The sequence below is a fragment of the Neopsephotus bourkii genome, unplaced genomic scaffold (assembly GCF_033783945.1).
Source record: "Neopsephotus bourkii isolate Nb327-2 ecotype Australia unplaced genomic scaffold, CSIRO-AGI_Nbou_v1 NB_678, whole genome shotgun sequence".
NCBI lineage: Eukaryota > Metazoa > Chordata > Aves > Psittaciformes > Psittacidae > Neopsephotus > Neopsephotus bourkii.
The window spans coordinates 726537-749473 of record NW_026901177.1 but is presented as its reverse complement, the minus strand read 5'-3'; the positions used below and the strand labels follow the sequence as shown (position 1 = coordinate 749473).

The following is a 22937-nucleotide window of genomic DNA, read 5'->3' as shown; positions in this document are numbered from 1 at the left end:
ACCACCTAAATTGGTATAATGGACTCTAACCTTTATCCTACCTGCTACAAAGTAGGCAAACAGTATTCACAAGCTATTATCTTGGAAAGACACTTCACTGTGCTATTTCCAACAGGCTGTCCTGAGAAAATGAAGAAAGGTAAATCTGCTGTTGGAATGCAGGAGGGAAAACACCCAGTATGGTCTCAAAACCAGCTCCCAATTCGTCAGACCAGAAGTGGAATAGGAAACAGATCTTTAGGGGAAGAAACTCCTTCTGAAAGCTGCGGTGCACTGGTTCTGTATAAAGTTTCAGCAAGATAAATGTTAACTATAACCTTTTAGTATCTTAAAAGATGAAGGGGGAAAAATAGAAGCGTTAACTGTATGCAGGTTTGAGAAGCTTAGTAGTGGATATAAAAACTCTCCTGTTTCCAGAAGGCTAGTTAATGTGGCACCTCTAGGAAATCTCAGCTTTACTTTAATCTCAGCCAAGGTGATTGAACTTTCTCTTCTTATCAGTGTAATTGCACCTTGGACAGAAGGACATACAAGACTGCAAAGTGGTGCAATTCATGCTGTGTCATTTTGTCGATCTTGTCAGCCAGAGCACTTTCCTCCTTACACTTGTGAAGATGCCTGTGCAGTCCTCAGAGGAGTCCAAAATTAGAAAATAAATAAAACAAAAATGAAAGTTGAAAATAAAACCACAAAACAAAATTGAACAAAATAAAGGTATTTCCTAAGGAACTTTTGAAAACTTAGTCCATTTCAATAGTTTCATAGGCATTTAGCAAATAAGCTGATTGGGCATAGATGTTTACACAAATGTCAGGTAAACTGCAAGTTTTGATTAAATATAGACCTAACTGAGAATGAAAAACCTGCTAATATAATATGCAGGCCTGTTTGTTTTTTTGTTTTGTTTGTTTTCCTCTAAGTACATTGAAGCAGTTATTCAAGTAGGAGTTAAGAATATAACATAATTGAGGGTTTTAAATCTTTTGTTTCTGTTCATGCAATTAACCAGCATTCCCTGTACTCCAATTGAATATTTCTTTTTCACAGTGTTTTTGCAGTATTTGCCAGTGAGGATAAAACTCTCAAAAATGCTGCAGTAGGTAATTTTGGGGGAGATTGAAACTGACCAGAGTAAGTTAAGAATTCCCTGGTGTGAGGTGTCACACTTGTGTTTTAGACAATAGGGGTCATATGGAGAAAGCACTGGAATCTGTACTTTCTAAAGAAGATTAATTTCAGTTCTTTGCCAAATGCCCATATTGTGCAGCTGTTCAGGTTTATGAGACAAATGCCTCAAGGTTACTGGATGTTAGTTAAATCCTTGTTTTCTTCTGTCAGTCACCTTTAACAAGGAGCTGTAGGTAATGACTCTTGCTTTTTCATATTGATCAGGAAAGATTCTGGAAAGAGTGGTAGGGGTTTGAGGATTCTGACTTCCCAGTATCTCTCTGTGTGACTGCTGTTCCTACACACTTAATTATTTATTTTTAAGCAGTTTGCTTATAAAGCTTAAAAACACAAAGCTAGAATTGCAAAACTATACTGTTAACATGCTAAATTCATCATACAACTTTCCTACAAATTCCAGTCAACTGCAGGATTCTGTAAACTCCATCTGCATTAGTACTCTATGTGTTGCAACATTAACATAATGTTTGTAACATTCTAGGATGAATTTGAATTATGCACACTTCCAAGGAAGTGGTTTTAACTCTTTCATGTGTTTTTATACCTGCAGAAAAGCATCTTGGAAAATGTCTTTATAACTGCAAACATGTTGCAGGACCCTTGACAGGATGTAAAAGTAGTTAACTTCCTGCATAGGCTGATCCACTTTTTGTACTTCCTCATGGGGCTTTCTAAGCAGTACCGAGATTATTACTGACAATCAAGCTACTAGATTAAATAAGCAATGTATTGTTTAGGAAAATTGGAGAGGAATAATATTCCTGGATTCACTCATAAATGTTTGCATGTGTGTGAATGGGGAAAAGGGTGTTTAAAGACATGCTGGCTATTGGGTAAAGGAAAACTGCTTAACTTATCCCTTGAAAAACTCACTTGCTAAGAACTGTTGCGTTAGGACTCAAAAGAACTGAAGCCTTTTCAGTCATTGTCTCTTGCTGTACATCATGTTGTACAAGATTAAGAAATCTTAAGATTTCATGCATAGGCCATGGCAGTAACTATAGCATTATATGGTATGATGTGAGGAAATAATTTCAGTCTGTTATTTCTGTTAAAAAAAACCCAAAACACCACAAAAAAACCCTTAAAAGTCACTATTGCCAGTTTTGTATTGTATTGATCCATACAGATAAAAGATTGAATTAATGCCTGTTCATCTTGTCTACAGAAGATGTTACTGCCTATTTGTTTTGACAGAACATGGGACTGTTAATTTTTTTCACTACTTTTGCTACTTTATTTGCCTTTACTTGTGTAAAGTGAGTGAAAACTCACAGTATCACAGTATCACAGTATGTTAGAGATTGGAAGGGACCTCAAAAGATCATCTAGTCCAATCCCCCTGCCGGAGCAGAACACCTAGATAAGGTTACACAGGAACGTGTCCATGCGGGTCTTGAATGTCTCCAGAGAAGGAGACTCCACAACCCCCCTGGGCAGCCTGTTCCAGTGTTCCGTCACCCTCACTGAGAAGAAGTTTCTTCTCAAGTTTAAGTGGAACCTCTTGTGTTCCAGTTTGTACCCATTTCCCCTTGTCCTATCATTGTTTGCCACTGAGAAGAGCCTGGCTCCATCCTCGTGACACTCCCCCTTTATATATTTATATACACTAATAAGGTCACCCCTCAGTCTCCTTTTCTCCAAACTATAGAGACCCAGCTCCCTCAGTCTTTCCTCATAAGGGAGATGCTCCAGCAGGTCCTAAGAGGTTTCCCATATTCTTGAGTAACTAGTAGAAGCTCAACAGAAATGAGTAACTGTATTCAGGCTGTCCAGGAACTACTTTGAAGAACATTTGTTTAGAAGATACTTCTTATTCTTCATAGGTTTCTTGTTTAAAAAGTAAATTTGTGTGTGTTTTCCACAGGGTTATGAAGACTGGCTACGACACAAAGCAGACAATGAAGTGAACGGTGCTCCAGTTTATGTTGTTCGAAGTGGTGGCCTTGTAAAAACTAGATCTAAAAACATTCGGGTATGTGCCTAAGGACAAATTGAAAATTGTGTTTCTGTTGCATAGCTAATGTTCTTCTTCCATTACTAGTCGTGGCCTGTTTCATCATGATTCAGTAATGATGCTGAAATGACTTATCTTTTAAAACTCTATTTGTATTAAAACCCTTCTTTTTTGTATTCACTTTATTAGGTGGGGGACATTGTCAGAGTAGCCAAAGATGAGACTTTTCCTGTTGATCTGGTGCTTCTGTCATCTGATCGAGTGGATGGTTCATGCCATGTTACTACTGCAAGTTTGGATGGAGAGACCAATCTTAAGGTCTGGGTTACCATTGTGAAATAGAATGTAGTTAATTTCCTATGCCATTTTTATTTCAGACTGTTGAAATAACTGCCCGCTCACACACACCACCCCTTCCAGCCCCATGGTCGTTTATATTTAATTTAATGGACACTGTTTTACAGACACATGTTGCAGTCCCAGAAACAGCAGTGTTACAATCTGTTGCCAACCTGGACAAACTTGTAGCTGTTATAGAATGTCAGCAGCCAGAAGCGGATCTATACAGGTATCACCTTATTAGTAAATATTTTGAAATTAAATCAAAATGAGGTGTTTAACAGTAGAAATATTATGTGTCTTGCTGGGATTAAAATAGCTTTGTATACCTGCTTAAATTTTAGATTTTAATAATTAGCATGTTTATACATATGTACTTGGTGAAAATTGCAACTGAGAAGTTAAATTTGAGGATTTCAATAGTAAATCAAAATCATGGGATAATATTTACCTTTTGTATTTTAATCATGACACTTAGGTACATTTCTGTTCTAACCAGTAAACTTGTTTCCAGATCTTAAAAAAATAAATGGCATATGAATCTGAGCAGGTTAGAGAAAGAGCTGTATAAGGTTCTGCCTAAGCAGTATGTTTTTCTTAATAGAATTCAGCCAAACTGTAGCAAATTCTTGTAAGCTTATGTTAATTCTAAGGATATGTGTTTGTCACATTTATTTTGCTTATGGTTTTCAGCAGCAAAACTTTAGATTAAAAACAGTGGTATCTGACTGTGCTACATTCCGCCTTTTAACATCAGCAAGCAATGACCTAGACTCAATAAAAGAGTGTTATAGGTAAAGAAGTTACATTCCCATCGAAATTTCTCCTGAATTGTATAACAGAAAATGGTAGAAGTCAAGTAGCAGTTTTCAAGATCCAAGTATACCACAGCAGCAGTTCTTAAGTAAGCTTTCAGATCTTTGAGAAGTATTAAATTCTTAAAAGCCAGGATACTTAATTTGAACAGCTGTTCAAAATTTGAGGGGTTCAATTTTTGATAACACCAAGTTAAGGTACGGTGACTATAGAAGCTGGGGTCATGCTAATGTGCAAGTGTCAGATTTTAAAAGCAAGTAGGTTAGCTTTGTTAAATGAAAAATTACTATTTCTGATGGCTAATATGCTGACTTGTATTTGTTGAAGAAGTTCAGGTTAGATATAAGGAGAAAGCTCTTTGAGGGTGGTGAGGCACTAGAATGGGTTGCCCAAGGATGTTGTGAATGCTCCATCCCTGGCAGTGTTCAAGGCCAGGTTGGACAGAGCTTGGGTAACATGGTCTAGCATGAGGTGCCCCTGCCCATAGCACAGGGGTTGGAACTAGATGATCTTAAGGTACTTTCCAACCCTAACTGTTCTATGATTCTATGATTATTTGTTATTGAAACATGAAGAAGTCACAATGTGTTTTAGCAAATAAATGTAATCTTTTGTGGCTTTATTAATGAAACCTAATCGGCTTCTCAAATGGTGGTTCTTTTGAGGGATAAATGTTTTTGTTGTTAAATATCTTTTGTAAAATTACTGCCAGTGTTGCCATATTGTTTTAGTTTGATTGTTAATAAAAGTTGATTGTTTTGTACTTGTGAACCACTAATGACTTTTTTGTAACAGAGGAGGTTTTTATATTTTTTGAGTCTTTGTGTAGGTATTTCTAATGCATGGCCATCTTTCATAGGTTTGTTGGAAGAATAACTGTAAGTCAACAAACTGAAGAAATTGTAAGGTAATTAAAATTTTGTAAGATTAATGCTTAGAACTGATGGAGTTGATTAAAATGACCATCATAAGAAAGAATTACTATTGAATATATGAAAGGAGGGCTATTTTTACTGTAAGTATCAACTGTAGCTGCATACTTAAATGGAGATGAAAAAAAATTAGTCAAGGAAAGTCCATTACTACATTTTGTGCAAAACTGTTGTTTATCAGAGTCACTGAGCAGATTTTTTGCAGTTGAAATTCCTAAAAATGTATTTTAACTAAATTTCTGAAAGTGTTTTAAGAAAGTCTCTACTACAGATGTCTAACTTTTAGTATATATTTCACACTACCATACTAACTGGACTGTACAGTTAAGTCCTTACATCTGTAATAGTCAACACATAACTGCATGGATTTAATCATATGCTCACAACCTTTCCCTGTCAGTCATAGCAAGTAGCATACACCTAAACACATGTGAAAATATAAAATACAAAAAAAGATGTGAAGCCACTTACAGATCCATTTATGGGCTTCCTCAAACATTGCTAATTGTGGTGGGTTGGCTCCAGCTAGCAGCCAAGTATCCACACAGCTGTTCATTCACTTCCCACCATCACAATAGAACAGGAGAGAAAACAGGAAGAACAGGAGTAAGAAAGGTCATGGTTTAAAATAAAGACACTGAAATCACTTGGAAGAAATGACCAGACTTTCAGGAATATTTAGCATTCAAGTTAATTAATTGTTTTGTATATTGGGTTTTTCAGGCTGTTTTTACAAACTCAAAAATACTTGAATCCAAAAATACACATATAGTCCCTTTTAGTTCAGATTTTTAGTTAAAGTTTGAGTCTTGCCTAAACTGTTCACATACATGCGTGTAATTTAAATAGCCTGTGATAACCTGTGTGCAGAATTGATGCACACAGTATTTGTAGTGGTAACTGTCCCATTTGTGGTGATGCTTAAGTTAAATATTTAACTGTGGGGGGTGAAGTGTGGGTTTGGGTTATTTTTAGTAACTCTGGGTTATGCTTTCGAAGAAAATTCAAATAAAAGTGCTTTGTTAAGATAATCATGGACTGCTTGTGGTACAGCTAATGGAAAAGTAAGACAAACCCAAGGGCTTGTATGCTGTAGCACGTGGTATATGAACTTGAATTCTTTTGCTTATACCCAGTATGTCACCCTGGCAACCGCAGTTCAATTTCTGCTTTCATTTGAAACCCTGGCAAAAATACTGATTTTTTTTTTATTATTTTTTTAATTATTTAAAACTGTCAGTTTCCTAAAGATGATACAGCCACTGGAGTACAACAAATCACTCTAACCTAGTATGAGCCTGATTCTACCTGGACCTTTATTTTCACATGATTGTTTACAGCTAACTTGGCAAATGGAATGAATGTAGATTATGATAAAATTGTGTTGTGGTAGATCCCCCCGATTCGCCCCCCTCCCCCCCGCCATGTTTAAGAAATTTTACTCTTGTATTCTAAAGCAGCACTGTTGTGGTGGTTTAGTGTCCATCTAGTTGTTTCTCTGGTATGAACAACTTTTTTAACTTGTTAGATCATTTCAGTTTGACAAAGGGGTAAAAGTAAGATAGATAAATTAACCAAACCTAAAACAGCACTCCTGCACTGTGAGCATGAATTTTATTTTATTTTTTTTTTAATTCGGCTGGCTTCTCAAGTAACTTTCAGGTCTCTCTAACCCAGCCATTCGTTATATTTAGCTCAATCACTAATTATGGGATACTGAACAGTGGTGGGAGAGGATGGCACTGACCAAAGGAGGCATGAAAGGAAACAGAGAACACTGTGGAGATATGTGGGTGAGATATGGTAAAAGGGGTAAGAGCATCGAAGATAGACCTAAATGAGTGTGAGGTTATAGTTGTTACAGTGGAAATTCATAGAGGATATAAGACAAATTTGCATAGGAAACTGGATTTCATGTAATGTAGAACAACTGATTTTTAAGTGCTGATATTTCTACTTCTTTTTAGACCTCTTGGGCCTGAAAGTCTCTTACTTCGTGGAGCAAGATTAAAAAACACTAAAGAAATATTTGGTTTGTAGACATCTAACTATTTAAAGAGTATTCTCTTTTTAAAACATACTGATGAACTGTGGTTTAATTCTACTTGCACTGAAAAAATTGCCATAATCTTGCTGTTACCTGAAGGGATATGATTATAGATGAAAGTAATGATACTACGCTGAAGTATCGCTAAGGATATAAAGTTCTGGCTTTGCTCTGTGAAAATACTTGATGTGGTTTGGTAAAGGAATAACTTAACTACAATGTGTAAATGACTGTTTTTACTGTTACCTATTTTTCAACACTTTCTCCTGAGACTTGCCATTCTGATTTCCATAAAATACAAATTGAAGAGCAGTACAGTCATAATAATGAACAGCATTTTTGTAGGTGTTAAAAATAGTTCAGTAGTACTCTTTTACTATAATAGAGCATTGCAAATACTTAATACTGTATCACTATTGTACTGAAGTAAACACAAAAGTAGTATCACCTCTTGATTTTATCCTATGTTCCTTAAAATGAAAAATTAAGCAAACTGTATATATGCAGAAAATAAGGTATAACTCTTTCCCCTCCCATTCCTTCCCAGGTGTTGCAGTGTATACAGGTATGGAGACAAAGATGGCATTAAATTACAAGAGTAAATCTCAGAAACGGTCAGCAGTAGAAAAGTATGTTTATGTTCTAATATCTTTCTTATTTGTAGAGTTTAACTTAGATTTTGCTTGGTAACTTTAAAACCCTGATGATCTTGTCATTGGGTTGTAAGCAAGGGAAGAGAAGCTAATTGCCTTCAGGAAGCTCTAAAGAGCTTCTTGATTTTTCATCCTTTATTGATTCTTTCACTAGCATATGAAGTTGAAATACCCATACTTAAAGGAGGACTAAAGTGGGAAAAGTTCTGGTTTATTTTTTAGATGTGGAGATTATTTAATGATTGGTGAAATGCTTTTTGAACTAGATGCTTAGAGATAGTTTTCACAGCAGGTCCCAGCCTCCGCTCTTCTCTGCATCCTTTACTGTAAAACTGCATCATGCCTTTGAAGAGGATGGATTGAAATTAAGTCTTAATTACTTAAAAATCTTTGTTCTGAATTGTAGTGTTTGATATAATGGAAAATAGCTTTGTTTCATATAGTCCAAAGGATATATAGCCTAGCCAGATACATTTTGCAATGAATCTTGCTTCTAACCACAAGTTGAGGGTTCGGTTTAAAATATCTTTGTGTGTAGTTATGGGATAGGTGTTATTATAATAGAGATTTATATATTGAACCTCATGAAGTATGTTAAGAGGAAAATGGAATTCTGGTGTGTTGCTTTTATTCCAATTATTGAAAAAACTGAGATAGCCCTCCAGCATTCTTTTGCAAACACAGTATTGAACTATAGAATGCACAGGAAAAGTTAAGTCATCAAAGCAAGGAGTGGAAATGTGGTCTGGCTAGCACTACAGAATATAGAGGCAAGTTTGACTATATCCTGGTATAGTAGTGCCTGGGTTAAATAGTCAGATGCACATGGCAGTACTTTTCTAACTGAAGAAAAAGGTGCAGCCTTGGACTTGCAGTGTGTTGTTTGACCTGCCTTCACAGCCTTGCTAGATACTTGTGGAAGAAGAGAAGGATAAGTTACTCACGAAACTCTTGGACAAGTGTGACACAAGTCAGCTGCTGGGGTATTCTTGCACCTTAATCTAGTCTACATATTGCTGTGTGTAGACTATACCTTAGTCGAATGTAGGATTTCTTTTTCACTTCTGTCGCTTGCTTGTGGTGCAGAAACTATCCATATTGAACACAGGGTACTTATTAATATTTTTTTAATTGTCCAGTTAACCACAGTATGTCAACAGATTAAGTAAAATAAACTGAAATTGTTTGGTTTTGCGTTTGTTTTTTGTTGTTGTTTTTGTTGTTTTTTGCTTCTTTGTAGGTCCATGAATTCCTTTTTGATTATTTATCTAATAATCCTCCTCTTTGAAGCCATTCTGAGCACTATTTTAAAGTATGCATGGCAAGCTGAAGAAAAATGGGATGAGCCTTGGTATAATGAAAAAACGGAGCATGAAAGAAACAGCAGTAAGGTAATGTAGTTCTAACCAGTTGCATATCGCAGGAACCCTCAACCACTATATACTCAATGCGATATTATATCTCTGTTCCTGGATTTAGACATAACTGCCACATAATCCACTTGCAAATTTGTGTCCTGTTGTCTCAGTGTTTTTGAGAGAGTTAGTCTTATGTAGCCTCACTCTTGTGTAGAAATATCTTACCTGTGTTAATGGTTGGACTTTTTCTTTCTTTATGAAAAGATCAAGCTTTTTGAAAATTTTGGGTCTTACTAGGGCATATTTCTGATGTTCTTATTATAGATACGTTCTTTTGGGTATCTCCTGCCATTCCTTAAATAAAAAGAAGGTGGTTGTTCTTGTGCGCATTCCATTGCAGTGATTTCACAGTCCAGACTTTCTGTGATGTTGAGCTTGTTCAGACAATTTTGTAAGGCAATTTTATTCAAGCCTCTTCTTGCCTTCTCACTTTTCTGTAAAGACTGGAGGGACACTTTGAAGAGTTCCATTAAGTCTGCAGTTCTGAGAAGTGTCCTTTTTTTTTTTTTTTTAATTTTTTAATTTTTTTAAAATCGTTCTGTATTTTCCTGTATTCTGCATTATTTTTTATTTCTGTATAAGTCTACCTTCTTCCAAAGCAGTTCTTGAGCTGGCTGGAGCAAATTCTAGGAAGTAGAGAGGATTTTCAAAGCACAGAATAATGGGAAATCCAGTTTCAACATGTGATGTAGTTTCAAATATTTTAATACCCACACCTTCTTCTTCTCCAAGAGAATGGAGAATTGAGTGTGCTCACTAGGTGCCATGTGTGCAGAGAGGTCCAAATCCCAAGTCAGGAGAGTTCTGTTCTGCTTCCCAAGTAGAGTGCAATTTACAGTTAGTACATAGTGGTCCAGGAAGGAATAAAGTAATTTGAGAATGTATTTGATTCGAGGAGAGTTAAAAGTTTACTGGCATTTTTGTAAAACATGCAACTTTCTCAGAAGCTTTGTCATGCAGAGTGTTTTGTGATTAAACCACAGCATTGAGATGTTTTTCCAGTTAATTTAGAATTACTAATTCAGGTCATCACTACAGTTACCAAGTACTTTTCAATAGAGTCTAAAATTATATTGTCTGAAAGGGTCACTGTTGAAAAGTACTAAATCAATTTAGAAGTTTTCAAATTGTTTAGTGACTTTATTTTTAGTACCTCCACCCATCTAACACGTTCAACTACTGAAGTGGTCAGTAAAGTAAATTCTTGGTTTCTCTTGATTTGAAGTAGTTTCTATGTAAGTTAGACTAGCCTGTGTAGCTTTTTCAGTTCTGAATAGAATGGGATATACTCAGTCTTTCCATTCCTTTACCTTTGCCTTTAGGAGCACGCAGAGCCATCTGTGTTTCTGCAGTGTCACTCTCCTTCTACCATGTCTTTGTTTTTCTCCCTTCCCTTGTTCACTTCCACAATCTGCTTTGCATTTCTCAATATGCTGACATCCTCACTTGGAGTGCTTTCTCTGTTCATCTCTCCTGTATCTTACAGATTGCTGTTTAAAAGATGGTGCTTGAAGAAACTTGCTAACCTTAGTAATTGTCCTTTCTTCTCTGTTTATCTTATCTTAAATGAATAACTGCTCTTTGTTTGTCTTTTTTATTTAATTTGGAAGATCTCTCAAGGCACAAAACTTCCTTAGTTTTTGTCAGACACCTTAATTACCGGTACTGACTTTTACTAAGTAATTATAGCAGTGTTTTAACTCAGAAGAGCAGACATTATTTAGCTTTGCAGACTGCTGACTACCTTTATGCACCCTTTCTTCAAAATGTTCTCCTACACTAGTATAAATCTCTTCCCAAAGTACAATTTAGATAGAGTTTTCTTTGCAAACCAGAGACTTCAAATAGATTAATATTGCATTTCAGAGTTTTTTGAAATTATCGTACCTAATAAATAGAAATTTCTATCCTATTATGGAGCCTTTTACTTGAAACATCTATGTTGTACACAACGATTTGAAGAGGCATAAAAGAAGACTGTGCCATTGAAATCCAGTCTTTTTCTTGTCATGTAGTCTGGATCACCCACGTCACTGGGAAATGCTAGTAGACGGGAATCCTCTCATCTCTTTGCTGTCTCAAACCAGTACAGATACTTGCGGGTTCCTCTGACAACATGAAATGATAGTTGTTTGCCTTCACCAGTTATGGTTACTTAGAAAAGCCTGTGAAAGGTGCTGTTTGATGGAATGGGGAACACATGAGTTTTTTCAGACTGAACTCTTTCTAGATACCTGTCTCAAAACAGAATCACCATGACAGGTAATATTAATCAGCAGCCTTCCTGACAGATTGAGTAGGAAGGACAAAAATTAATGAACTTGAGAATTGAAACATCCAGTCATAGCTTAAAGCAGTCTTCCTGCATCAGTCTGAAGGCACAATACTGGGGCAACCTTGTCACTGTGTGCTGTCTTTCTCATGTATATATGGCAGTTGGTCTCCTCCAGCTCTGTTAATTTGTCATTTTTCATGCATATTGAAACTTAACTAAATAACCATGTTGCACCACATCACTTTAGTGATGCAGTCTTTACATTTTCTCTTTTTTTTTTTTTTCCTTCTAGATTCTTAGATTTATTTCAGATTTTCTTGCTTTTCTGGTACTTTACAATTTTATCATACCTATTTCACTTTATGTGACTGTTGAGATGCAGAAATTTCTTGGATCTTTTTTTATTGGCTGGGATCTTGACCTCTATCATGAAGAAACAAACCAGAGAGCACAAGTAAATACTTCAGACCTCAATGAGGAACTGGGACAGGTAGAGTAAACAATAAACTGTTTCTTTTTTTTTTCTTCCTTCTATTTTCTACTTTCTTAAAATTTGTTACTGAAAACTTTTTAATGGTTGCACTTTGATTTCAGATTAATTTTAAAATAAGGGATAAACATCTGATGGCAGAAATAAAAGATTTTAAATGATCAGAAAAAGGTGTCTTGTGGAGACTGTGAGTTGAGATATTTACTTTTTCCTTCTAATACATGCATGCAACTCAAAGTCTGTTTTTTGTTTTATTTTACAAAAGGTAGAGTATGTGTTTACAGACAAAACCGGTACATTAACTGAAAATGAGATGCAGTTTCGGGAGTGCTCCATTAATGGCATAAAGTACCAAGAGGTCAATGGTAAACTAACTCCAGAGGGGTTTTCTGAAGATTCACCAGATGGAAATATACATAGTTTGGTAAGACTTTTTTTGTTTGTTTGTTTTTCCCCCATTAGAAATCCTAGACAGAAAGTGGTTTATTTCAGAGAAATACTCTTCTAGCGTCAGCATTCTAAGAAAAAAAAAAAAAAATTAGAACTTATCAACAGTTTCAAGCACTTAAGTATTACCAAAAAAATATCTATTAAACATGTTGAAATGTGATTATTTAACACGGAATACTTGGCAGATTTTAAAGTAAAAACATTTTTTAAAGTATATTGAAAACTGGGTTGATAGGTGTTACAAATTAACTTTCATCTTTTTTATAGATGAAAGAGGAGGAGCTCTTCTTGAAAGCGGTTTGTCTTTGTCATACAGTTCAGATCAATGCAGATCAGACAGATGGTGCTGATGCCCCCTGGCATGCCAATGGAATAGCATCTCCGTTGGAGTATTATGCTTCTTCACCAGATGAGAAAGCTTTAGTTGAAGCTGCAAGCCGGTGAGTTGTAGTGACAAATCTATCTAAGGTAGAAAATGCCTACTAGGGCAGGCAATTCATGGTAAAAGCAACCTTAAAAATTGCTCAGAAAGACCTGTAAAGCCCAGAGCCTGGCAATGTCAGTTCTTCACTATGAAATCTTAGAAAAATGAAATGCACAAAACCCTAGGCATATTAAAAAGTGAAGATTTAAAATATTTATGGAAATTCTTTATTATTATAGTGAATTAACAGTCCCAATAATGGAGAAATTATAGTTTCTGTTTAAATAGTGCAGAAAGTGTGCATTTTTAATTGTCTTGAAGTAAAGAGCAGTAATGGGTTCTCTCCTTTTTTCCCCTCCTCATCAACAGACATTATGTTTGATGATTAAATATATATTTTCTTTTAATTTTAGGGTTGGAGTTGTATTTACTGGAACTACTGGGGACAGTATGGAAGTAAAAAGTCTTGGAAAACCAGAAAGGTAGTCATTTTGATTGTTTCTTTTGAAGGACAGAACAGTAGCGAAAATTAATGTTCTCTTAATCCTCTCTGTTTATAAGAAAACTTTGCCAGTGCACAGCTTGCTGTTTTTAATGCTTTTCCCTTAATATCTTCACGACAGCTCACATGTTATTTCTTACCAATTGAGACTGAGATGCAAGAATTTTGTATGCATTAGTTGCTCTGTGTAGATGTGTATTTAGCAGTTTACCTTTGCCCATTCCTCAAAGGTTGAGACCGTAGTAGAACTGGAAAACTGGATTGCATATTCAGGTCTTATTATTTGTGCTTTCAGCTCCAGAAGTTCTCAGAATCAGTCTCATACATGCATACTCTAATTACATATTTTAAAATTTCCCCAAATTAGTAAAAATATTATTGATAACTGTATAGCTGCAGTATGTCATAACACCTTGTATCCGTTGGATCTGTTTCAGTTAGTTGGCAGTACTTTAAACTTAAATGTCTGAAGTTAATTTTCGAAATTAGTGGTAACATAACAAAAAGTAGTCGAGTTATAAGGGAACATACACTCTCCTTTGGCTGTGTAGGTTGTTAACAAGTGTAAGAAACAAATTGTAGTTTGCAAAGTTACAGCTGAAGGAATGATAGAAGGGTAAAGGAATAGATGGGAAGTGATGTAATCTCCAGATGCAAAGCTCATGTTCAGAAAACTATTCCTGTTGGTGGAAGAACCTTACAGTATAGAGTATATTTATGAGTAACTGACTCTGGAAGTTTACTTCTAAAAGTGTTTTATTCCTTTTCCCCCTTCTGTTGAAACACAAAATGCAGGTATAAATTACTTCATGTTTTGGAGTTTGACCCAAATCGCAGACGAATGAGTGTCATTGTAGAGAGTCCCTCAGGTAAGTGATCAGAAGTTGCACAAACTGCAGTGGAGAACTTCTTAAATAGTATTCTTGATTTCTGTTCCATTTTACTTTTTAGGGGAAAAGCTTTTATTCACAAAAGGAGCAGAATCTTCCATTCTTCCTCGTAGTAAGAGTGGAGAAATAGACAAAACAAGGATACATGTGGATGAATTTGCTTTGGTAAGTGTAAATGCTTGCCCAGCTGATCAGAAGAAAATTCTGGTGAAAGTTCTCTGACTTGAAGTGAAGAAATGGCAGGTGGCACCTTTTTGTTAGATCAGAATCTTATCTACTCTGAATGTGTTCTTATATTTTCTCACAGAAAGGACTAAGAACTTTATGCGTAGCCTACAGAAAATTCACACCTGAAGAGTATCAAGAAATTGGCAAACGGCTCCACGAGGCTAGGACTGCCTTACAACAACGGGAAGAAAGATTAGCAGATGTATTCAACTTCATAGAAAGGGATCTGGAATTACTTGGGGCTACAGGAGTAGAAGACAAGTATGCAATGGAGTTTCTGCTAATTACATTCAAAGCCATATTGAATTTAGGTTTTATAACTGATATATGATGTACAGCGTGAAAAACTCTTCCACAACAACTGGAAGTTCTGTGCTATTCTTGTTTAGTATGTTTACCGCTCTTTGGATTGAGGAACATTCAAAACACATGTTGTACTACCTGTTCATTGGCTTAATAATGATGTCATACAGTAGTATTCATCAGGAAAGATTAAATGTATGTGAAATAGAATAGTTGCAGTAAATATTTAGAGTAATTGCTAACTTCTTGGAAAAACTTATGCATAGCTACTTTACAAAGCATTCTGCTTGCATAGTATGTATTCTGTAAGTCAGAGGGTGTATTGTACACTGGAACATACAGATGAAACACTTAAAAGCTTTTCATGTACTACAGAAGATAGTAATTATTGTGGGCTGTTTAAAAACTTCTCAAATGCAGCAGTGGTGCCTAGTTTAAGATACAAATTTTTGATCACTTAGCAGTATTGAAGTTCAGTTTTATTTCATCAAAGCCTTCATTTTATTGCTGGTAACAGAATGTCATCTGCCAGACTGTGATTCTCTGAAAAGCAATGTAACACTGGAAATGCAGTCTCAAATCATCATGACAGGAGTAACATGGAGTTACAGCATGAGCTCTGTTTTTGTAAAGTCTTTGATAAGTTATTTAAGATTTTCTTCTTTCTAGACTGCAAGATAAAGTCCAAGAAACTATAGAAGCACTCAGGTTGGCTGGTATCAAAGTGTGGGTACTCACTGGAGATAAGCATGAAACAGCTGTTAGTGTCAGCTTATCATGTGGACACTTTCATAGAACCATGAACATCCTTGAGCTTGTGCAACACAAGTCAGACAGTACATGCGCAGAACAACTGAGGCAGCTAGCCAAGAGGTAAAATACCTGAGATGTCATTATCTCAGTGGTGATCTTAGCTTTGTTTTCTTTTATGCTCAGACTTTATGACAATCTCTTTGATGTATGTGCCAAACACATGAAGTTACCTTTTTAAAATATTTAGTAGTATAATACCAGATCTGAAGAAGCAGTCTTTCTGACAGGCTAACTTCTTTATCTGTTGTATGGGCAACTGCATAGTTCATAAGAAAACTTAAACTTTTCCGTCTCAGTGATACAAAGCCAACTTTTTTGTTGCCAATAGAATAAAGGAAGACCATGTTATCCAGCATGGACTTGTTGTGGATGGGACCAGCCTCTCTCTTGCACTCAGGGAACATGAAAAACTGTTCATGGAAGTTTGCAAAAACTGTTCTGCAGTGTTGTGCTGTCGCATGGCACCCCTTCAGAAAGCAAAAGTAAGTGAGAATATAATCAGGGTTGTCTTGTATTTTTATAATGCTTTGCAAGAGGCAACGACATCAGGAACTGCTTTGTTTCTCTGCCCTTTTGTGTGACTTTTTGAATTCTTTTAAATTCTGTTGCTCTATAGTAGTTTGCTACTAAGTTTCTAAGTGCATTTGTGAAAATTTGCAGGTGAATCGAGGAGATAGTCAAAATACTGCTACTCTGCAACAAAAAGGCTAATCTTTAATCATCCTCTTAAGTTTTCTGTAAGGTGGTAGTTATCCTGATCACCTGCATGCTTTGGCATTGCCTGTTCCATCACTACTCCAAACCATAATTGAAAATTCATGAAGCTATATGGAAAACTGTGCTTCTTTAAAGATTTAAAAAAATACCCAAGTTTGAGGAGGAAGTAGAAGGGAAGGGAAAAGAAGCTGGGGCCTAGTCTCCAGGAGGTTTGCTTTAATGCTGTCCTCTGAGGCCATTTTTTCTTCACGGGTGCTTAATTTTACTTAAATACAGGTCAGATAAAATTCAAATTTAGATTGTGATTTTTTTCATTTTTATTAACTCTAAAAAGCTAAGCTCTGAACAGCTATAATATTCTTTTTTATAATTTTAAGATTAATATTATAATATTAATATTATACCTTTAGCTTATCTATATGCTTTAAAGGCTTTTTGCATGTAATTCCAGTAATATTAAGACTGTGAAAAGGCACTATTGTCTACTCTATTTTTACACCTTGTCAAAATGAAAAGGAAAAAAGACATCTCTTCACCTTAAAGACGTAGGAGATGTGAGGTACTAGATTTGCAAAAGAGGCTGTTTTACTGTAGTACGAGTAACCTGTTTTGAGGTTGGTCTTCCTTCTTCCAGCGTCTAGTCAGGCACTTAATGCAGTCTTCAGAATCACTTCATTATAAAACTATTCAGTGGTATATAAAACTTGGTATGATAGTAGTTTTGGTAAAATGTTAAAAAGAAGTTGTTTGTAACTACAGTAAGAAAAATCGCTTGTTGGCTATGTCCACTCTATATACACTCTCTTAGGTGAAATTTTTGCCGTCCTCTCTCTTTAAGGTATAGTTATTTGCCTATGTTGTGTCCTTGTTCTTACTTTGTCATTTAACTTGATTTATAATGTGTTTTTGTACTGCTAAATTTGTCAGAACAGCAAATAGTGCTTTCCTTAATTCTTCCCCTGTCCATCAGATAATCTCAGTTATTTCCTGTTTTGTTGTAAAGTACAACAAAACCTAATTTTGATGGTAGTGGCTTTAAACACTGAAGTAGATAAAGCACTGAGGTAAATGCTGCACAACATAGGAGGGAAGGGTAGGGAGGGAACTGTACAGCTATTTAGTCCTTGGTTTTGATTTTGTACTTGTCTTGGATTCAGCAGTAGCAGTCAATTTTTTTCTCCTTCTTAGTAGTTGGTGCAGCACTGTTTTTGACTTTCGGCCTGGGGACAGCGTTCATAACACCAATGTTGTTAGTTGCTGCTCAGATGTTTAGTCTGACCAAGGACTTTCTGAGCCTCTGTCAGGGAGAAGGGGAAGCTGGGAGGAACCGGAGACAGGACATCTGACCCAAACTAGCCGAAGAGGTATTCCATACCACAGTACATCATGCCCAGGAGGTAACTGAGAGTTACCCAGAAGGGCTAGTGCACTGCTGGGTTGGGCTAGGTATTGGTCGACGGGTGTTATTGTATTCTCTTCCCTTGTTATTTCCCTTATCATTATTATTATTGGTGGTAGCAGCAGTGACTTGTGTTATACCTTAGTTACTAAACTGTTCTTACCTCAACCCGTGGGAGTTCCATTCTTTCAGTTCTCCTTCCCATCCCTCCTGGAGCGGGGGGAAGAAAGCGGGGTGGAGTAGACTGCGTGGTTCTGATTTACAGCCTGGGCTTAAACTACAACAGTTCGTTTTGGTGCCCAACATGGGGCACAAAGGGTTGAGATAACGACATATCTGACGGGAGTGTGTCTAACTGTATTTGTGATAAGCATTCATTGTTTCGGATTAGTAGTCACTCGTCAGAATGCTGATTTATTGGCTCTCAATTTTGTTGCTCTTGATCTCACAGTTTCAGCACGTTGTGCCTTACTTGCAGCCAGTATTTTCTGTGTTAGTGTTTATTGGCTGGGGTCCTCTGGCTAAGGTTCCTGTCTCATTGTACTTTATGTTAATCACTTGTAATACGGGCGGGCTACGGCAGCAGGGCAGGATGGATGTGGCTGTGGACTTGTACCTGGCCGTCCCGCTGCTCTTCACCGTCCTGGCCCTCATCCTCACCTCCATCTTTATGAGGCTGCGGGGACCCAAGGGGGAGCAGCCCTGGGAGGTGGCGGCGGCCAAAGGGGCCCGGGAGAGTGGCTCCAGCGACCACGTGGCGGCAGGAGCGGGGCCAGAGGCTGGGAGGGTATGGCTGCCGGTGGAGGAGCTTGGGGCGGTCAAGGAAGGGGAGAAGGCCGCTGCCAAGCAGCGGAAAGAGGCAGCAGAGGAGCCTAGCCTCACGGCCGAACCCAGTCCCACAGCAGCCGAGAGCATCCCTCGGCAGCCACCTGCCAAGCCCTGTGAGCCTGAGCCCCAGGAGGATGCGGAGAGCAAGATACCACCTTTGGGAGCCTCAGCTGGGTCCAGCCTCGGGCACCTGGAACAAGTGGAGGATGCAGGAGACCACACAGCATTTACCAGCAAGGCAGAAGAGAAAGATCTGGACTCAGAAAAGAGAAGCTGGTGATGAGAGAGCTGGCAAGAACAGCAGCTACACCAGCCCCAGTGACAAGTGCAGCAGCATGATTTGAGAGTTCTGAAGATTTTGAATGGCCTTTGGTTGCCCTTGGGACCTGCCTGCTGATTGTGATGGGGATCAGCATGTTGGTACACATACAGAGTGTGTTCTACCCACGACCATTTTGTCTGATCTCGAAAGTTAAGCAGAGTCAGGTTTGGGTCTTTTCTAGGGTTAGATGATGATATAGGAGGACTAAGAGGCTTTCCCCAAGGCTGGACAGTCATGAGTGGGAGGGTGTGTGGGACAGTATGGGCAAGTATCTAGTCCACTGGGCCCCTCCAGTGCTTTGGAAGCATCAGAGATGAAAGGTAGCTATATGGAGTCCCAGACGACAAGTTGCAGAAACTACTGAAGGGTAGGGTGAATTATTCTGAGCCTGGTGGGCCCATGACACTTCAGGCCATCAGAGCAGAGATGTGACATACAGATGGGCTTGTGATCGAGGGGTGGACTTAACAATGGACACTATTACCTAGGTTATTCATGAGTGTGAACGCTGCACACAGCCTCTCCTGCTCTGAAAGACTGTTACGAGAGATGGAGCCTGACATCATGGACCGGATGGACTCAGCAGCTTTATAGGGATTGGTCCATGCACTAAGGAATGATCTCTCTTTCTCTCTCTCTCTATGTGGGTATATATGTATATATATATGAGTGATGGTATATTGAAAATGTGGGATCTGAGCATGACATGAATGGTATGGAATAAGGGGTGGATACTGTCCTGGGTTCAGCAGTAGCAGTCAGTTTTTTTCTCCTTCTTAGTAGTTGGTGCAGCGCTGTTTTTGACTTTAGGCCTGGGGACAGTGCTCATAACACCGATGTTCTTAGTTACTGCTCAAATGTTTAGTCTGACCAAGGACTTTCTGAGCCTCTGTCAGGGAGAAGGGGAAGCTGGGAGGAACCAGAGACAGGACACCTGACCCAAACTAGCTGAAGAGGTATTCCATACCACAGTACATCATGCCCAGGAGGTAACTGAGAGTTACTCGGAAGGGCTAGTTCACTGCTGGGTTGGGCTAGGTATCGGTCGACGGGTGGTATTGTATTCTCTTCCCTTGTTATTTCCCTTATCATTATTATTATTGGTGGTAGCAGCAGTGACTTGTGTTATACCTTAGTTACTAAACTGTTCTTACCTCAACCCGTGGGAGTTCCATTCTTTCAGTTCTCCTTCCCATCCCTCCTGGAGCGGGGGGAAGAAAGGGGGGGGGTGGGGGGGTGGAGTGGGCTGCGTGGTTCTGATTTACAGCCTGGGCTTAAACCGTGACACTGCTGTAGGCACCCTTTTTGTGAGGTGTATTCCAAGGTTAAGATGGAACTCAGCTTAATATTTCCCACATATTTTCCTGTAATTTTAATCCTTGTCAATATATGGCTAGCAGTCTCACTACTTATTTTTCTATGTTTTATGGCTCAGAAACCTTTTCAAGCATCTTTCATGTCAGTAATTCAGAGTTGCTGCTGTTAATATTTGCCAGAGGATTTATCTTGACACTTTTGTGTAGATGTTTGTCTAAATTACCACAGTGTTATCTCATGAGGAACTGATCTGGGTGACATACTGCAGCCATGCAGTAAGGCTGCTTAATAAGATCTAATGCTAAATTTACTTGGAATAATTACCCTCAGGAATGGGGAGTTTTAAAACTTGAATAATACCTTTAATTAAGGAATGTGTTCCCACAATGAGGTGGATTTAGCTGAATTGTGGACTGTGTTTAATCACTGTTGTGTTCCTTGTGTGAAGCATTACTGGTCCTATGAATGAACACAGTGACATACTAGCTAGAACTCAATTGTTTGAACTGTTCATCTACCTCATGCAGTTGTTGCTCTGTTGATTGTTTCCACTTTGAGTTTTCTGGAATTTGGGGGGGAATATGCAGTATTTTTTTTTTACATAAATATTCTTTGTTTTTAGAAAGCCTTGTGTATCTTCATTCTCACCTTTATCTCTTCAGCCTGTTTATGACTGAATTAGTGAAGCCTTTACCTTTAGTTAGAGCTCTGGGAGGTTAATGAATTACTAACTAAATCCTTACCTAAAAGCCTCATCTAACTAACTCCTCTCTATTAAGAATGTTGTTGGCACTTACATTAAAGATTTGTCTCCTTTCTGCAAAGAGCAGATATAACTGCTCTTCTTTTGAGTATTTTAGAGACTTGGTATGTAAACAGTTTTTTACTCCATCTGTCATATCTTCTTTGTGAATTTTCCAACTGAGAATACCCATTGTTGATAATGGAGTTGCTTTAAAAAGAAGTTATTTTTCTGAATAACAGTATGTATTGATCTTTGATCTAATATATTAGTGTTTTTTTTCAGATTCCTCTTGTACAATGCTTAGTTTCATTAATTGAAAATGTGAACTATCTGGGCACATCTAGTCAAGGATGTTAAATCTGGATCGCTTCCTAACTAAATTTTCAGTTCTGACTTTTACTTGACTGTCTTGTATTATAAACCACCAAATTAAGAGTTGTAAAAGTACATCTAAATAAGAATGCAAAATAAGCTGAAGGCAGTCATAATATTTAAATAAGGCTTGTGCCCCAAAGAGGGAGCTTTTCTAAAGGAGCAGTGAATTTGCACATGTCATGTGCCAAAGATGTGTTTTACCCATGTGCATATTCATAGAACATATTAATTATATTTACAGGTAGGTAACTAAAGTACTTGGGAATTAGTGGCATGCTTTGTTGGTAGACTGTCTAATCTGTAAAATTTCTTTTTCTCCAGGTAGTGCGACTGTTAAAAACATCTCCAGAGAAACCTATAACATTAGCGATTGGTGATGGGGCTAATGATGTGAGCATGATACAAGAAGCACATGTTGGCATAGGTAATTTTCTTTTGTAATAAAAAATAAAGGCAAATAACATGCAAATTTCAGTAGAGTATTAGATCACAAATAGTGTTTATAAACAGGTAAACTTATAAAGCTTTTGCAGCTGTGAGTGACAGGGTGTTTATCTGAGTCATTCATTGTAGCAGAGTTTTAATGAATATTAAAATCTAAGGCTGTTTGCTTTCAGAAATCTTAGGTTTATTGTGTAGTCCACCAATAATCAGAGGTCCTGTTTTGTGCTGAGGTAAAAACACCAAAGATTCTTTCTAACTAGAATCCCAGAAGTACCCCATGTCAGGTGTTGGAAGTGGTTATGTCTAACTTCAAACATCGTCAGGTTCTAAGTTCCTGTGTAAACTTGACCTTTAAACCTTTCTTTGTGCTCAAGTGACACTGTCTGCATGACGTCTGTATTACTGTAGAAATGCCATTTGTGTCTAGTTTGGCTTTGAGGAGAAGAATATCTTTCTTGAGAGACTGTTACTGATTCTGGTAAGCTTGGTAGATTTCTGTTATTTGGCCAGGACTTTATTCAAACTTTTTTTTTCTGTGTTGCATAACTGAATTAACAAAAACCAAACATACATAAAACTGAATTATTACCCATTATGAAGTGTTTTGATATTTCCTTTACTAACTTTGTTGGATGGTGTTTGTTACAGTAGTAAATCTGAAGGTATTACCTAAGGTGTTAGTACATAAGTATATTCAGTCTGTCACCCTGTGTGATTTAAAAGGTGTACGTAATGTTTATCATGTAAGTCACATGCCCCTGATTTTTAAGACCATGGGTCTTAAAGACAATGGGTATAGCCTGCTTGAGAAGGTTACAGCCCAATGGCATATGGTGCTTTATGCTACAGCTAGTTTGTCAAATAACTGAAGCTTATTAAAAATTATCCAAGTTTTTATTGCCATTTATAGCATACATGTACACTGGTCAGAACCAGCAAGTCTTTGCTTTTGAGGGTGACTGGACCTTTTAAACTGTTTTCTGTTCAAAAGCAACTAGCACTTTCAAATGTCTGGTTTTCAAGAGTCCCAGACTATTTTTTTTGTATAAAAGAGCAGTTTGTCTT

At 37.4% G+C, this 22937-nt stretch overlaps 2 protein-coding genes across 9 annotated transcripts in view; both read left to right on the top strand.

Annotated features, from left to right (window-relative positions):
* ATP11B (ATPase phospholipid transporting 11B (putative)) overlaps window positions 1-22937 on the top strand; it is a 72772-nt gene that overhangs the window by 20998 nt on the left and 28837 nt on the right. For all 8 annotated transcript variants that reach the window (XM_061353490.1, XM_061353491.1, XM_061353492.1 and 5 more), the window contains exons 5-21: window positions 3056-3163; window positions 3335-3463; window positions 3610-3713; window positions 5160-5207; window positions 7200-7264; window positions 7827-7908; window positions 9173-9323; window positions 11918-12115; window positions 12381-12539; window positions 12833-13005; window positions 13403-13471; window positions 14287-14360; window positions 14443-14546; window positions 14689-14870; window positions 15582-15785; window positions 16054-16207; window positions 21750-21852. In XM_061353490.1, coding sequence (XP_061209474.1) covers window positions 3056-3163; window positions 3335-3463; window positions 3610-3713; window positions 5160-5207; window positions 7200-7264; window positions 7827-7908; window positions 9173-9323; window positions 11918-12115; window positions 12381-12539; window positions 12833-13005; window positions 13403-13471; window positions 14287-14360; window positions 14443-14546; window positions 14689-14870; window positions 15582-15785; window positions 16054-16207; window positions 21750-21852 — 2107 coding nt within the window. The remainder of the gene's footprint in view (window positions 1-3055; window positions 3164-3334; window positions 3464-3609; window positions 3714-5159; window positions 5208-7199; window positions 7265-7826; window positions 7909-9172; window positions 9324-11917; window positions 12116-12380; window positions 12540-12832; window positions 13006-13402; window positions 13472-14286; window positions 14361-14442; window positions 14547-14688; window positions 14871-15581; window positions 15786-16053; window positions 16208-21749; window positions 21853-22937) is intronic.
* LOC133212272 (uncharacterized) lies at window positions 18146-18949 on the top strand. The gene has a single exon (XM_061353471.1). It carries the CDS (start codon window positions 18248-18250, stop codon window positions 18947-18949), a length of 702 nt encoding a protein of 233 aa, XP_061209455.1. The 5' UTR covers window positions 18146-18247.

Coding starts and splice junctions, on each gene's coding strand:
- LOC133212272 (XM_061353471.1), top strand. CDS start 18,248: ATGCTGATTTATTGGCTCTCAATTTTGTTGCTCTTGATCTCACAGTTT.